The 16970-nt window shown below is 42.0% G+C and overlaps 1 protein-coding gene across 1 annotated transcript in view; it reads left to right on the top strand.

The window, feature by feature from the left end:
* The window catches only part of LOC136873758 (trypsin-1), a 44187-nt gene that overhangs the window by 11696 nt on the left and 15521 nt on the right, over window positions 1-16970 (top strand). Inside the window, exons 3-6 of the mRNA XM_067146945.2 lie at window positions 4930-5018; window positions 9467-9605; window positions 11302-11415; window positions 14584-14727. Of these exons, the coding sequence (XP_067003046.2) occupies window positions 4930-5018; window positions 9467-9605; window positions 11302-11415; window positions 14584-14727 (486 nt within the window). The remainder of the gene's footprint in view (window positions 1-4929; window positions 5019-9466; window positions 9606-11301; window positions 11416-14583; window positions 14728-16970) is intronic.

Raw genomic sequence — 16970 nt, 5'->3', positions numbered from 1 at the left:
TTCTACAGCTACATCCGTTTTTTTACGCTTTTCTCCTATTACCTGAGGGTTATAGTTGCAAGTAGATAACTGATGCGCTTCTACTAAGTGAGCCTCGTATCGCTCTACGTTAGCGAAATACACACCACAAACTTTACATAAAGCAGATGTTATGCTAGGGTGTTTTGATTTCATATGGCGCATGAAGTTACCTCGCCTTGTAAACGTTACATTGCATTCCTCACAGCCGGGGAACATCTGAAAAGAGAACAACCAATAGAGATTAGGCGAAAGTTGCTATGTTCGAAAGAAGCCAAGTTTCAACCTATAGAGGTCAGTCGCAAAGAACAAACGAAAATTTAATTAATAACGGTCAACCAGCATGACGATTGAAGAAAACAACTATGTACCAATAGAGATTAGACTAAAATTACGATGTTCAGAAGAAACCAAGTTTCAACCTATAGAGGTCAGACATTGCTGAAAGTTTGAAATTATAAGATTAACCTCTTCTACAGCATGTGCATTAAAGAGAACAACTATTTATGATTAAACTAAAGTTACGATGTTCGGAAGAAACCAAGTTTCAACCTATAGAGGTAGGACATTGCTGTGAGTTTAAAATTATAAGATTAACCTCTTCTAGAGCATGCGGATTGAAGAGAATAACTATTTATCAATAGACTAAAGTTACTTAATCCCTCAGAGTAAAGAGCGGTACATTGCATTTGCAAAGTCTGTAAAGGTAGGTGAGGAGCATCCTATAAAACTGAGAAATCTTGACCCGTTTCGCTTTATGGCGAGTAGCCTCGATAAACTTTCTAGTCAGTTACATCCAGAACAATTTACGGAAATTCGACGCGTTTTTCCTGAAGATGCACAGTGTAATTTACTTCGGCGTAAGGGTGTTTTTTGTTATGAATATCTTGACTGCTTAGAACGCCTCGAAGAACGGGCTTTACCATCGAAACAATCCTTTTACAGCTCGCTGAATTCAGCGGATATTAGTGATGATTACTATTTACACGCACAACATATCTGGGAGCAGTTCCACATTCAAACGCTAGGTGAATACTCCGACTTATATTTAAAGACGGATGTACTTTTGTTAGCTGATGTTTTCGAAAATTTTCGCTGTGTTTGCAAGAAAACCTACAGCCTTGACCCATGTCAGTATTTTATAGCGCCTTGGTTAAGTTGGGATGCCATGTTAAAATACACGCAGGTGAATTTGGAACTGCTAACTGATATTGATATGGTGCACTTTATAAAATCGTCTATTCGAGGCGGTCTAAGTCAGTGCAGTGGGCGGTATTCTAAGGCAAATAATAAGTACATGCCCAGTTTCGATTCTAGTCAGGAATCCCAGTATATTGTTTATCTCGATGCTAAATAATCAGTACGGGTGGGCGATGAGTCAGATCTACCGGTGAGTGGTTTCCGCTGGCTAATGCAGTGCGAAATTGATGCTTTACAGCTGCACGCCCTAGGCGATGAAGCTGATCAAGGCTATTTCCTCGAAGTTGACTTACAGTATCCTAAAGAGTTACACACTTCTCATAATGACTTACCGTTCCGCCCTGAAAATATGAAGCCTCCGTACATCGCATCAACGACGAAAATGCTAATTGCTAATTTGTGTGATAAATCTAAGTATATCATTCATTATCGAAATTTAAAACAGTGTTTGCAGAATGGTTTGAAGTTATCCAAAATTCATCGCGTACTAGAATTTAATCAGTCACCATGGCTAAAACCATATATCGATCTGAACAATAATTTAAGAACAAATGCAGTTAACGAGTTTGAGAAAGATTTCTACAAGCTCATGAATAACAGTGTGTTTGGTAAGACTATGGAAAATGTTGGCAAACGCGTTGATGTAAAATTGATTACAAACTGGGAAAATATTAAGAAAAGATATGGTGCTAACTATTTAATAAGTAAACCAAATTTCCACAGCTGTACCATCATACATGAGAATTTAGTTATTATACAGATGAATCGTGTTAGGGTTAAGTACGACAAACCTACCTACGTCGGCTTTGCAGTGCTTGAATTGGCTAAAACACTCATGTATGAATTCCATTACGATTATATGATGAAGAAGTACGCGCATAATGCGCAATTGCTCTACACAGATACCGATTCGTTTATTTATCAAATCAAAACTGATGACTAATACAATGATATAGCGCCAGACTTGGGTAGGTTTGATACTAGTAACTATCCTGCAAATAATCAATATCATCTACCAATAGTGAGCAAAAATGTTGTAGGTAAAATGAAAGATGAATGTGCTGGAAATATTATCGATTCATTTGTAGGTACTAAATCCAAGTCATATTGCGTAAAACTCTTCAATTAACTATAAATAAAGAGATTGAAGGGGATTAAAAAGAATGTCGTTCAGAATCAGCTAAGTTTTGAAAACTATAACAATTGCATTAAAAGTAATCCACCTATTTTGCATAAGCAAATGTCTGTCATTAGAAGCAAGAAGCACCAGTTGTACACTCATTTAATTAGTAAGGTAGCCCTTAATAGTGATGATTGCAAACGATTTGTCATTCCAAATTCTACCAACACTCTAGCCTGGGGGCATAGTAGTATTGATAGGTACTACTTTACATAAAGCAGATGTGTGTGTGTGTGTGTGAAAACATTATGCTAGAGGCGTGTACTTTGTAATATATACGTTAAGCTGTCTTACATCACAATTCACTGTACATATTGTATAAAGATAGGGAGAGGTACGCTGAGAGCGTAATACGGCAAGTTTAAACTTGTACATTCAAGTATTGTGTCGAGAATAGGAGAAGTACGCAAACATCACTACGGTAAAATGATTCGAGATAAAACTTGTACATACAAGATGTAAATAAATAATGTAGAAATGGCATATTCTTTTATTTTAGATTAGGTATTACCTTCCCCTCTTCCCGCTCCTTATTTGCAAGATAGAGTTTTGTTTATTACTCAAAGAAGAAAAGCAAGAAAAAAGGTGTTGAGCAGATTCGTAAGTATGTTATTGTCTAGCTCATGTTGAGAAGATAATTTTTTTCTTTTTCTAAACAGTGTTTGATTCTAGTCTTGCAATGCAGTGTTCAACAACATCGAACTATAAACGGTAGTATGTGTTCAAGTCTAAACTTGCACAATCTTGCTTTTGCAATGCATGTTCGATAGAGACGTACCTTGACAGAGGAAGAAGAGCAGCTTAGTAAGTATGTTGAGAAGATAATTTTTTCTTTCTAAGCAGTGTTTGATTCTAGTCATACAATGCAGTGTGCAGCAACATCGAACTATAGGTTTTATAACAGCAGTATGTGTGTTCAAGACTAAACATGCATCACTGCGGGTATGCGATGTGTGTTGTCTTATGCATAAGATCGCGTTGTATGCTCGATAAAGCTATGCCTTCACAGCGCAGGGAAAAAGGAGGTTATAACAATCGCTTTCTTACGCAAGCTGTTCAGAACTGTAGTCTTATTATTTTTTCTTTCAGAACAAAGGTATTCCTTGACATGTTCTTTTAAATTGTCCGCCACAACAAAGAGTGCATCACGGTGCTCTGTAGATTAAAGATGGCGGATGTGGAATTTGCTACTACCACAAAGAGTGCGGCACTGCGCTCTCTTGATTAAAGATGACGGATGAGAGCTGCACGTGGTTTTGTAAAGCACGTGGAATTCGCCACTACCACAAAGATGGCAGCACGGTGCTCTGTTCATTAAAGATGGCGGATGACAGGTAACGAAATTGCCCGCATGAGGGCAGCACGGTGCTCTGTTGATTACAGATGGCGGATGACAGCTGACGAAATTGCTCGCATGAGGGCAGCACGGTGCTCTGTTCATTAAAGATGGCGGATGACAGCTAACGAAATTGCCCGCATGATAGCAGCACGGTGCTCTGTTGGTTAAAGATGGCGGATGACAGCTGTCAAAAAAGCATGTGGCTTTGTTTCCAAACAAGAGCACGTGGAATTTGTCACCAGCACATTTCAAAGGTAAGTAGCTAAGGAGGGCAGCACTGTACTCTCTTGATTAAAGATGGCGGATGACAGCTGTCAGAAAAAAGCACGTGAGTTTGTTTCCAAACAAGAGCACGTGGAATTTGCAACCGCTACAAAGAGGGCAGCACGGTTCTCTCTGGATTAAAGATGGCGGATAGCAAAAGCACGTGAGTTTGTAAAGCACTTCGACTTTGCCGGCACCACATAGATTGCAGCACGGCGCTCTCTTGATTAAAGATGGCGGATGACAGCTCTCATAAAAGCACGTGGATTTGTTTGCCGATTCAAATCTCGCGCTAGTGAGGTTAAGTTGGTAGCACTAAGGTTTAGGCCCACCAAGATGGTAGCACTGCGGATGACAGGTGACGAATTTGCAGCTACTGCGATAAAGAAGGCAGCACGGTGCTCTGTAGTTTAAAGATGGCGGATGACAGCTGTTAAAATGCGCGTGGATTTGTTTACCGATTCAAATCTCGCGCTAGTGAGGTTAAGTTGGTACCACTAAGGTTTAGGTCCATCAAGATGGCTGCACTGAGGTTTGCGATACGTTGTTGTCTGTCAAAAAGCACGTGGCTGTCAAAAAACACGTGGATTTGTTTACCTATTCAAATCTCGCGCTAGTTAGGTTAAGTTGGTACTACTGAGGTTTAGGCCCGTCAAGATGGCAGCAGTGAGGTTAGTGATGCATTGTTGTCTGTCAAAAAGCACGTGGCTGTCAAAAAACACGTGGATTTGTTTACCAATTCAAATCTCGCGCCAAATTCAAATTTCCCGCCAAAATTCAAATTTCCCGCGGGAGGAGGAGGCCTCTCCCGAGAGCCGGAGGAGGAGGTGGCCGGCGAATCCCTGTATTATACTACTGTCGCTTCTATTTCATCAAATTATGAGGCACTGATTAAAACATCCAGCTAATATGTTGTGTGTATTTTCAGCTGTCTCTTCAGTCATGGGGTAGCCACATTTGTGGAGCTTCTATCATCAGTGAAAACTGGGCTCTCACAGCTGCCCATTGTGTCTCTGGGTAAGTTAACTTGGCGCATGCACAACTTTGGACATCAACAATGTTTCCCACCCGCCTTGCCATTTTGCCTGCCGTTTTGCTTTAGAATCACATAAAATATGGGGGAACAAGTATAACTAAATCAATTGCCGACGAAGGTTTAATAACATGAAATGTTCTGAAACACGTAGTTAATAATGTTCGCTTGACAATGGAAATAAGTATATCATTTTACTCTTTTTTTTTTTTTTTTTTTTGCTGAAAGTAGTTAAAAGGCAAGACTGGGGATTTTATTACTGTTCATACTTTGAACCCACGGTTATACTTAGAATATGAAATAAAGAGCCATGACTTGATATTTCGTAAACGTATCCAGCCCTTGAGTGAGATTTGAACACTACTGTTTTTGTTAGAATCTAGTGATGATGTTAGTTAGGTCGCTACTTCAGTTCAGTAGATGAACTTCGTTGTTTTAACGAAAAATCTAGCTGGATCATTCTTCCTTAATGTCAATTAAACACACCCCAGGCTTAGAAAGTCTAATGGTGTTGAAGTTCAAAGAGAAAACAACTGAATAATGCAGGTCGGACATGAACTGTGGCAGTGATGTGTCTGGCGTAAGGAAATCGTAAGCAATCCAATTCCCAGGTGCGTCAACCTCGGTTACAACTTACCATGGTAAAATGGATAGCTTACCATGGTTAAGTAGCGCCGGCCTCTCACCGTTGGATACCGTGGTTCAAATCCCGGTCACTCCATGTGAGATTGGTGCTGGATAAAGCGGAGGCGGATACAGGTTTGTCTACGGGTACTCCGGTTTTCCCTGTCATCATTCATTCCAGCAACACTCTCCAATATCATTTCATTCTATCCGTCAGCCATTAATCATTGCCCCAGAGGAGTGTGACAGGCCTCGCCAGCCGGCACAATTCCTATCCTGGCCGCAAGTTCGGGGCTTCATTCGTCCCTTCCCTGACCCGGTCATTGACTGGAAAACAGGTTGTAGGTTTTCATTTTCACAATGGTTAAGTTGAATTTCTGTTGCATCAAGCTCGGTTTTTCCGCGGTTAAAATTTAACCGGTCTTGAGCAAGCGGACGTAAGCTACCTACCCTCACGGGTACGTTGCTACGTACATCTAAAGTGTCCTGATTCGATTGAAAAGTTTACTGGTGGTGAGTAAGCGATGTAACCTCACATTGCGTGCATCCAAATTACCGTGATGTTATCGTTAAAATGGATTTGGCACCACATCTCCTATATCCACAGTCGTGGTGGTGGTGATTATTTTTTTAAGAGTAAGTACAACTAGGCAACAATCGTCTGTATAACACTAATCAGAGCGAAAACTTGGAAGGGATCCGATACTTCGAAAAATGAAGGTATCGGCCAAAGGAAGACAAGCGCCACGAAGGTGTGAAAATGAAAGACCCCATAGGCCTCGAGTGCTCTAATACCGTCGGGGTCGGAAAAAAACAAGAGTTCACCAAGGGAGGTCGGATAGGATAGATGAACGTGAGGAGCCTGGCACAAGTAAGTGGAAGCAATGCCAGAACTCAGCTGAGGGCCCCGTGGTCGCCAATCTACGCTCCAAAGTTAAGAGCCATCGATGCCTCTTTTAGTCGCCTCTGACGCCATGCAGGGATTGCTGTGGGTGTTATTCTACCGCCCCCACCCACAGGGGGTCGTATATCTACAATATCATGAGGATGTTGAACAGAGAGAGAGAGAGAGAGACTGAGGAGTCCTTGTTACAATTAATAGGTGACCAACTCGAGTTCCCAACTCATAAAAATAATCCTGTTTCGCCAAGAAGTAATTACTGTAAGTTAGTGAGCATTTCAGTTTTAAACGCACTAACATTTGGCGTTCTCGTTCTCCCTCCCTTTTCCATACCGGCTGATGCTGATAACCGAAACTAAACGAAACAACATTCATTCATCTTTGAAATAAAGGGCTGTAATAGAAGATATGATAAAAATGACTACAATCATGCTGATAAGGAGGAAAATGGTCCGCCTCTGTGGTGTAGTGGTTAGTATGATTAGCTGCCCCCCCCCCAGAGGTCCGGGTTCGATTCCCGGCTCTGCCACGAAATTTGAAAAGTGGTACGAAGGCCGGAACGGGGTCCACTCAGCCTTGAGAGGTCAACTGAGTAGAGGTGGGTTCGATTCCCACCTCAGCCAACCTAGAAGTGGTTTTCCATGGTTTCCCACTTCTCCAAGCAAACGGATGGTACCTAACTTAAGGCCACGCCCGCTTCCTTCCCTCTTCCTTGCCTGTCCCATCAAATCTTCACATCCCTCCACAGGGTCCCTGTTCAACATAACAGGTGATGGAGCCTGGGCGAGGTACTGGTCATTCTCCCCAGTTGTATCTCCCGACCCAAAGTCTGAAGCTCCAGGACACTGCCCTTGAGGCGATAGAGGTGGGATCCCTCGCTGATTCCGAGGGTAAAAACCGACCCTGGAGGGTAAACAGAATAAGAAGAAGGAGAAAAACGATTATACAACTTCTTGATACAAGTGTAAAATAATTTATATAGGCCTAATATCCGTCGTAAGAATCAAAAGACAGGTGACGATTCCAGACAAAAGGTAAACAACTGGGAACTGGTTAAATTAGAGATACATGACTGTCAAAAATATCACTGCCTTCTGGATAGGTTGGGGCTGCCTGGTCCGCCTCTGTGATGTAGTGGTTAGTGTGATTAGCTGCCACCCCCGGAGGCCCGGGATCGATTCCCGGCTCTGCCACGAAATTTGAAAAGTGGTATGAGGGCTGGAACGGGGTCCACTCAGCCTCGGGAGGTCAACTGAGTAGAGGTGGGTTCGATTCCCACCTCAGCCATCCTGAAGTGGTTTTCCGTGGTTTTCCACTTCTCCTCCAGGCGAATGCCGGGATGGTACCTAACATAAGGCCACGGCCGCTTCCTTGCCTATCCCTTCCAATCTTCCCATCCCTCCACAAGGCCCCTGTTCAGCATAGCAGGTGAGGCCGCCTGGGCGAGGTACTGGCCATTCTCCCCAGTTGTATCCCCGACCAAGAGTCTGAAGCTCCAGGACACTGCCCGTGCGGCGGTAGAGGAGGGATCCCTCGCTGTGTGTCCGAGAGAAAAGCCGACTCTGGAGGGTAAACAGATGATGATGATGATGATGATGATGGGGCTGCCTGGCCGAGGCGGTAAAGGCGTGCTCGGTTCGCCCAGAAGGACGTGGGTTCGAATCCCCGTCAGGAAGTCGTAAAATTTAAGAAACGAGATTTCCACTTCCGGAGGTGCATATGGCCCTGAGGTTCATTCAGCCTACACCAAAAATGAGTACTAGGTTAATTCCTGGGGGCAAAGGCGGCCGGGCGTAGAGCTAACCTCTCTACCCCATCACGTGCGGCGGTTAACAATGGTGGAAGCCTTTACCTTCCACTCCTCCAAGGGCCTTCATGGCCTGTTTGGAGGTGTCTTTGTCTTTGTCTTTGTTCTGGATAGTTTAAAAACAAGTGACTGTCGAACTCATCACTGCCTTCTGAATACTACTTTGAATTACTTCCGATCGGAATAATAGCAAGACAAACGAACGTCGAACGTCAAAAGACCGTGGGTTCGAAACCAAGGGTTAGCAATGGTGCAAGAGGTTAATGACAATACCACAGTAAGAGTTTTAACACGGCTTATTAACGCCTGATGTTTACCGAGAATGGTGCGCCCGGGCACTATGTTAAAATGGGGAACGAGGTACGTGGTTTTATAGTAATCTTCTTTTTATTTTTTGCCTACCACTTTTCCCCCACCTGTGGGGTCGCGGATGCGAACTGCGTCGCATGTGTGGATTTGGCCACGTTTTACGGCCGATGCCCTTCCTGACGCCAATCCTATATGGAGGGATGTAATCACTAGTGCGTGTTTCTGTGGTAGTTGTTAGTGTGGTATGTTGTCCGAATTTGATGAGGAGAGTATTGGGACGGACACACACACCCAGTCCCCGAGCCAGAATAATTAATCTGAAACGATTAAAATACCCGTCCCGGCCGGGAATCGAACCCGGGACCCTCTGAACCTTAGTCCAGTACGCTGACCAATCAGCCAACGAGTCGGACGTGGTTTTACAGTAATAACGTATCTTAAAAGATTCCAAACCATCATGGGGACTGCACACCATGGACTGAATCATTCTTCAGAAAATACATTAATGTTATATTTAGTTAGAAAAACACGTGCGTTCAAATCTCTCTCGCTCTCTTTCAGCCGTCCTAGCAAGTATTTTTCGTGGTTTCTCCAAATCCAGGTGAATGCCGGAATTGTACGATAACTACTTAGACCACTGTCACCTCCCTCCTCCTACTTTCCATTAATTACATGTGCCCGTAGGTTAGCTACATGGATTTTTTAGAAATTACGTACACTAAGATCAGCATCTTCCTTTCATAAAATAACAATATTTTGTATTGAATTTCGAATTACCTTTTGTGTTCCAGTTCCTCTGCCAGTCGTTTCTCCCTCCGTGCTGGTACATCTACTCGAGGTAGCGGGGGTTCTGTACACCAGGCATCCCAGATCATCGCCCATCCAAACTACGACTTAAGAACTATCGACTACGATTACGCTCTCATCAAGGTAAACACATATCATTTTCTTCTGCAATAGTTGAATATTCAACGTTGAACGCCCGATTGTTGTGATATTTACTTTCTCCAAAATAGTTTAAAATATTTCTATCCTTAAATCTCGAACCAGGACTCTCTGTTCTCCATAGGCATCTTCATCTTTCTTTCTTTCTTTCTTAATCTGTTTATTGTCCAGGGTTGGCTTTTCCCTCGGACTTAGCGAGGGATCCCACCTCTACCGCCTCAAGGGCAGTGTCCTGGAGCTTCAGACATCGGATCGGGGGATACAACTGGGGAGAATGATCAGTACCTCGCCCAGGCGGCCTCACCTGCTGTACTGAACAGAGGCCTTGGTGGGGGATGGGAAGATTGGAAGGGATAGACAAGGAAGAGGGAAGGAAGCGGGAAGGAAGCGGCCGTGGCCTTAAGTTGGGTACCATCCTGGCATTTGCCTGGAGGAGAAGTGGGAAACCACGGAAAACCACTTCCAGGATGGCTGAGGTGGGAATCGAACCCACCTCTACTCAGTTGACCTCCCGAGGCTGAGTGGACCCCGTTCCAGCCCTCGTACCACTTTTCAAATTTTCGTGGCAGAGCCGGGAATCGAACCCGGGCCTCCGGGGGTGGCAGCTAATCACACTAACCACTACACCACAGAGGCGGACAGGCATCTTCATATTCAATTATAATCTCAATTTGAAGATGGATGTTTTTTTTAATATTGAAAATATAAAAGGAAAGTCAGTTGAATTATACAATTTTTCATGCATATGAGAAATAAATCAATAACATCCGTGGGTCAATTATTTACGAACATCGTGTACCATAGAGTTCCGCAAACTGAATTGATTTAGAAGTATAACGCTTTTGGTACACTAAAATAACCTTACATGAAGATAATCAAGATGTTGCCTGGCCGAGGCGATAAAGTCGTTCTTGGTTCACCCGGTAGGACGTGGTTCGATTCCCCGCCAGGAAGTCCAAATATTTAAGAAACGAGATTTTCACTTCCGGAGATGCATATGACCCTGAGGTTCACTCAGCTTACACCAAATATGAGTACCAGGTTATTCCTGGGGGCAAAGGCCACCGAGCGTAGGGCTAACCACTCTACCCCACCAAGTGCCGAGGTTACGGATAATGGAGACTTTACCTTCCACAACTCAGAGGGCCTTCATGGCCTGTACAGAGAACACTTTGCGTTGCTTTTTGAAAATACAGTCAATAATTTTTTTAATGGATCCATGGTTAAGTAATAATATCTTGAAATGTGTTGCCCAGGAGATGAGCAAGTTTGAGATAATTAAAATATTTTTCATTGATCCCTGTGTAGTATTGGAACATTATTATAAATATTGCATTCAAAATAGGGGTCATATATTTTTAATTAACCAACTGAAAATAATATTAAGGCACTTCTTATACATCTACAGTACTAATAGATTTTAAAAGGGATTCACGTGAATGTCATGTATTGCATGGTGATTGAGAAACGTAGTATGGTAGCCGAAAGATTCACCGGCCCCGTAACATATTGGGTTAGAAGTTGTTCGTATCAAAGTCAATAAGAAATCTTTACAATTGCGATGTTTTTATTGAAGGGATGTAAGATCACCTTCCATACCTTACAACGGCTATGCGTTATCCATATCCCATTGAAATACCCCAAACTAAGATTAATTTTCTACGTCTCTCGCTCGTTCCAGGTGTCGTCTCCATTCTCTCTTGGCTCCAACGTAGCAATCGTCGCCCTTCCTTCTCAGGGAGAAGCAGTTGCTGATGGAACTAACTCTGTTGTCACTGGATGGGGTTCAACCTCCGTAAGTATTGATTTAATGAGTGTACCTCCTTTTGTTAGTGCTATTTCCTAAGTGGTCAGGGAAACAGCTCCTTTAAAACCCAGATTACAGGTTTAATCCTGCCCAAAATAGGTGAACATATGAAAAGGGATATTTTATACATCTTTGCCATTCATATTCGCATGTAGAAAGAGTCGAGTGTACTCACTAGGTTTCTATTTAAAAAAACGTCGACTTACTTAACCGTCTACATAGAGCTGTCTATTTCACTACAAGGAGTTATGACCGTAGCATTAGATGCAGTGATGCGGTGAACATAACTCTTGTCAGTCAGAGGAGTGATTCGACTTGTAATAGATAGTTCAGATCATTTATTTAATTTCATTTTAATTGTTTAATTTACATTTTAATGAAGGACGAACGAAACGTAAAACTGCACAGGTTCGAATATCAGCTCTGACTGAGGGTATGGATTTCCCTCACATCACGTGTTAGTTTCTGTGATATTGATTTTTAAATCTGGTGGAAGACTTAGATTATACCCAGCATATTACATCACGTGATAACGTAGGTTTCAGACAGTTTCAACACTGCAAGTGCATGGGATAATGATAATAGATGTTCCAGTTCCTAATGGAAATTTTGGCTTTGGCGGGCGGGGGGGGAGGGGGGAGGTGAGTCCCCCCACTTTGTGGTGAAAAAATATTTTTCCATTTTAGCCAATTGTCCTTTTTTAAGTTTGAGCAGACTGAAGAACCTGAGAATTATTTTGAAAATCGCCTGAAACGAGAAATTATATAAAAAAAAGCAGTTGGTACAATCCCTATTGCTTTTATCAGCTAATTCCTTCCTTCAGTTTCTATAATTATTAAGAACAATACTTAGCTGAAATACGCACAAAATGTCATTCGTTGTGGCTAACCGATGCATACAGCGCCACAGCAAGTAGTGGAGGCTCCCGCAGCAGCGTGTAGTATATGCTATGAGTGTATGCTTGCCGCCCGCATTCGTCAGTCTGCCAGTCTCACTCAGTCGACGTGTCTGTGCAGTTCTATTTAGTGTGTTATGTTGTTAGTGTGTAGTCAAATACTAAATGACTCTTTAATTTTATAATCACGCCGAACATCTATTTAATTATAATACATGTGCAATATTATTGTCCCTTTGGTGAAAGTTTTATTCTATTATTACCGCACTGAAATTGGTGGACTCAACCTTTACGTCTCTATCGAAATTCGCTCAGAGAGCATTAAAAACGTATCTTTTGTAGCTTTTTAAATCAAATTGTTACGTCCTCCCCATTCCCGTCCCTCTGCTATAGCCCATAGACTCAGATACTATTTGTTGTCTACACATTTTTGTGCCCCTCCCCCTCAACTTCTAACTCCTAATCGCCGCTACTGTTGATTACTAATTAAAAGGAATGCCCATCTTGAAAAGTATTTTGTTTTGAAAATAGGTAGCAGTCTCCTGCAATAATACCGGTTTGTAGCCTGTTACCAGAAGTCGATTTTGGAATCCTTGAAATACAATCCGATCATGTATCAGCAAATTCTCTTTGTGAATTGCCAAACATTGAATTATTTGGTTTCAGTTCAAGTTTACTACGACAATCTATGTCATGCGTATAGTTTTGAATATGGGGGGGCGACCTGCTAGATTACATTGTTAATGGGCCGTGATATTGTTGTGTTTTTTGGATTCTCTCCTTACGTGTAAGCATGCATGTTGTGAGACAACTCAAATAAACAACGAAAGAGGATTACGTAGCTGATAGTTATAGTTTCTTTGCCGCGAGTCTTTAAGCGGGAAAACGTCTCTGGAGTGGAGGATATCTGACAACATTCGGGGACAGGGATTCTTATGTTGATGATGACATTAATCCAAGACAGCAAAGGAAAGCAACGTAAATTACCGGAAGGGTGTTTGTGGATAGGTCAAGGAGATCTCAGGAATGCAGCGTGTGGTGTGAAATTTAGGACGTCACAGTTTTAGACATGCAACAGAATTGAGATTATATTTCAAAAATAACAATCTTCTTTCCTCTTCTTCTTCTTCTACTGCCTTTCTCACACCTGCTAGGTCGCGGGTGCGAACTGTGTCCAACATGTATTGGGCCCTGTTTTACGGCCGGATGCCCTTCCTGACGCCAACTCTATATGGAGGGATGTAATCACTATTGCGTGTTTCTGTGCTGGTTGGTAGTGTATTGCTATTTTTTTTTTTTTTGCTAGTTGCTTTACGTCGCACCGACACAGATATGTCTTTTGGCGACGATGAGACAGGAAAGGGCTAGGAGTGGGAAGGAAGAGGCCGTGGCCTTAATTAAGGTACAGCCCCAGCATTTGCCTGGTGTGAAAATGGGAAACCACGGAAAACCATTTTCAGGGCTGCCGACAGTGGGATTCGAACCTACTATCTCCCGAATACTGGATACTGGCCGCACTTAAGTGACTGCAGCTATCGAGCTCGGTGGTAGTGTAGTGTGTTGTGTGAATATGAAGAGGAAAGTGTTGGGACAAACACAAACACCAAGTCTACGGGCCAGAAGAATTAATTAGTGGCGATTCAAATCCACGACCCGGCCGGGAATTGAACCCGGGACCCTCTGAACCGAAGGCCTCAACGTTGACCATTCAGCCAATGAGTCGGACTCAAAAATAAAATGACAATGACTATAAAGATATCTGACGCTAAAATTTGTACAGAATTTGAGCCCTGTTTTGCTAGGAGCAAAATTATATGTACTGTAGACATTATTTTTATAAGTGACCAGAAAAACAAATATGTTGTTCCTAAGAAAAAGTAAAATGTAATATTCTGAAAATATGATGGTTGGTAACATTACGTGATTAGGGATCTGAGGATAGCTAAAATTAATAATATACTGTAATACCCAAATTATGCGAATTTCAGTTCGATGGTTTTTAAATATAATTCAGTGGAAGTATGCACTGTCATTTAATATTCGTGTTACTTCTTTCGTTTCCTAAAGCCACTTGTTTTTCATCAAGAACATAATTCACAGCAATTCATGGCCGCCCTACAGCTGAAGTGGGAGTCTTGTGTACGTTCACAGGGAAGAACGGGTGAGAGTCAAATTCAAGGCCCTGATCTACCGGTCCTAAATATTGTACCTCATCTGATATATATGGAACAAGACACTAACAACGTAACACTTACTTACAGGAGGGAGGTTGGTCTGCCAGCACTCTTCAGCAGGTCACAGTCCCTGTAGTGTCCAACTCCGAGTGTAACTCTGCTTATGGTGGTGGTATCACTGACCGAATGATCTGTGCCGGCTACACTGCTGGTGGAAAGGACGCTTGCCAGGTAAGAACATTTTGAAAATGCCAAATTTCAAACGTGATAAGACGATTTCTATCGTCATCTCACACCTTTGACTAAATACAAATTCATACAAGATAATTCTTTATCTTTGTGTTTACTCATCCTTCTTTTCAAACGTACAAAAGTATCATAATTGTTAGTAAAATGAATACGTAGAAAATCAACGAAATTCACTTCAAGGAGGTAGGGTCTCTAAGGTCCAAGAGTATGAATATTTGCTAATATAAAACTTCACGGGGTTTGGGTTTCATATCAGACTATTGAATCCACTGTTCATGCAAACACGATTAAGGCTCAAAGCTTAGGCTACATAGTCAGCCCAGTTTTATCTAATCGACCCATTATCTTTTAGTTAATATTTCTCTGCAAATGGCCAAGTAATCATTCTTACAATTTTGGAAGTTCCATCACATTCAGTTTCCTTCAAAAAATGTTAGTAGTTCATCATAAATACAAATATATTACCAATATTTAAAAAAAAACACATACTGATACTTGGGATTTCCAAGGAAATCCGCACGTCGAATACAAAGATACTAAACATCGTAGAATAAAAACATATGGTTTTTTTTTTTTTTACAAATTGGTTAAATTAACTAAGATGTTCGAAAATGAAATGCAGACCAGTTTCATTAGAATGGTCCATAATTTTGAGAAAATTCTCAAACACGCAAAATGTCACAAACTGTGAATATTTGCCTATGTTAGTTTTGTTGTCACAGTGTTGAAATCTTGGTCTTGAATGGTTTATAACGTTCAATGTAATAATTTTGTATCATTGACTGAGGAATTTCACCTTTTATTTTCACAGTCATGCGCTGAGTGGTCATTCGATGTAACAACTTACGTACATACTATCTCTTTGAGAAAAGCCTAGTCACTTTGAGAAGTTCCCATGGCTACTTCTAGTACCTTAGCAGACCTTTCCTTCATCAATTCGAAATTAAATACAGTTCCTGATATATGTCTACATACATACATACATACATTATCATTATAGACTGTTATGCCTTTCAGCGTTCAGTCTGCAAGCCTCTGTGAATTTACTAAACGTCGCCACAATCCTCGATTTGCAACTAGTGTTGTGGCCTCATTTAGTTCTATACATCTTATCTTTAAATCGTTATAAACCGAGTCTAACCATCGTCGTCTTGGTCTACCTCTACTTCTCTTACCCTCCATAGCAGAGTCCATTATTCTCCTAGGTAACCTATTCTCCTCCATTTGCCTCACATGACCCCATGTCTAAACATGTCTATCCCATCGTTACCCGAGGATATGCACGCATACTGTGCATACGCCACTGAAGTCAAGCGAAAACATTTTCAGTTATAACAGCACGCAGTTCATATTGCACCCATAAGCGAATTTGGCCTAATTTAATTCACAATTAAATTGAATATTTCACATATGAGATACCACAGTGAGGCTGTGAAACTAGCAGTCACAAAGGAACTTTCTGGCGCCAGTCAGACGGCGAGAGAATCCATGAAACTCTTCTCTTGGCACGACCAAATTGTAAACCATCCTTAGGATCCCTTCCAATAAATTTTATGACACCACCTGGGAGTGGCGACTTGCTGTCCGTTCTCACCAGAAAAGCACGCGTTGAAGCCTGACCTACTTTGCTAGGACAATAAGGGACCAACGACTATAACCGCCAATCCTTGGGAGGAAGCGGATGCACCCACGTTGGGAAGGGCGCGAAAATCTCAGCCAATCAGAGTATTCTAAATTTGAATGAGCCGTCAGACCGGGAAATCTACAATCAGTATCTCGCGATCTGAAGCCCGATGTGGTAGTGAAAAACAGTGTCCTGACTTCTTTATAATATTTGGTGAATTATCAGTACCAATCTGTGGTTAATCAGTGCCTAATTATTAAAATTCAACTTCACACGGAGGAGTAATAGGATCTAGAGGAAGGAGCTGTCATGGCAGGATGAGGCCATCCACCGGAAGAAAATAACACCAGTGACGCGCGCAGTCGTGTGGATTATCCTATGATCATTTCCCGCGGCGCAATATCACATGTGAGTCGGACAAAATTTAGGAAGTTTTGCAGATAAATTTTGAGAACCATAACCTACGGATGTACGAGAAAGCGCTCCCGAGGACTAGATTATTACGCCACATCCCTTCCACGGAACTATTTTCCAGGTGGTGGGAGGAATTTCTACAAAACCCAGCGACCACAGGGTCGAGCTCTCAGTCATTCTCAGTCGT

This window comes from Anabrus simplex, chromosome 5 (genome assembly GCF_040414725.1).
Source record: "Anabrus simplex isolate iqAnaSimp1 chromosome 5, ASM4041472v1, whole genome shotgun sequence".
NCBI classification, from domain to species: Eukaryota; Metazoa; Arthropoda; class Insecta; order Orthoptera; family Tettigoniidae; genus Anabrus; species Anabrus simplex.
The sequence above is the reverse complement of the archived record's forward strand: the minus strand, read 5'-3'. Positions and strand labels throughout refer to the sequence as shown.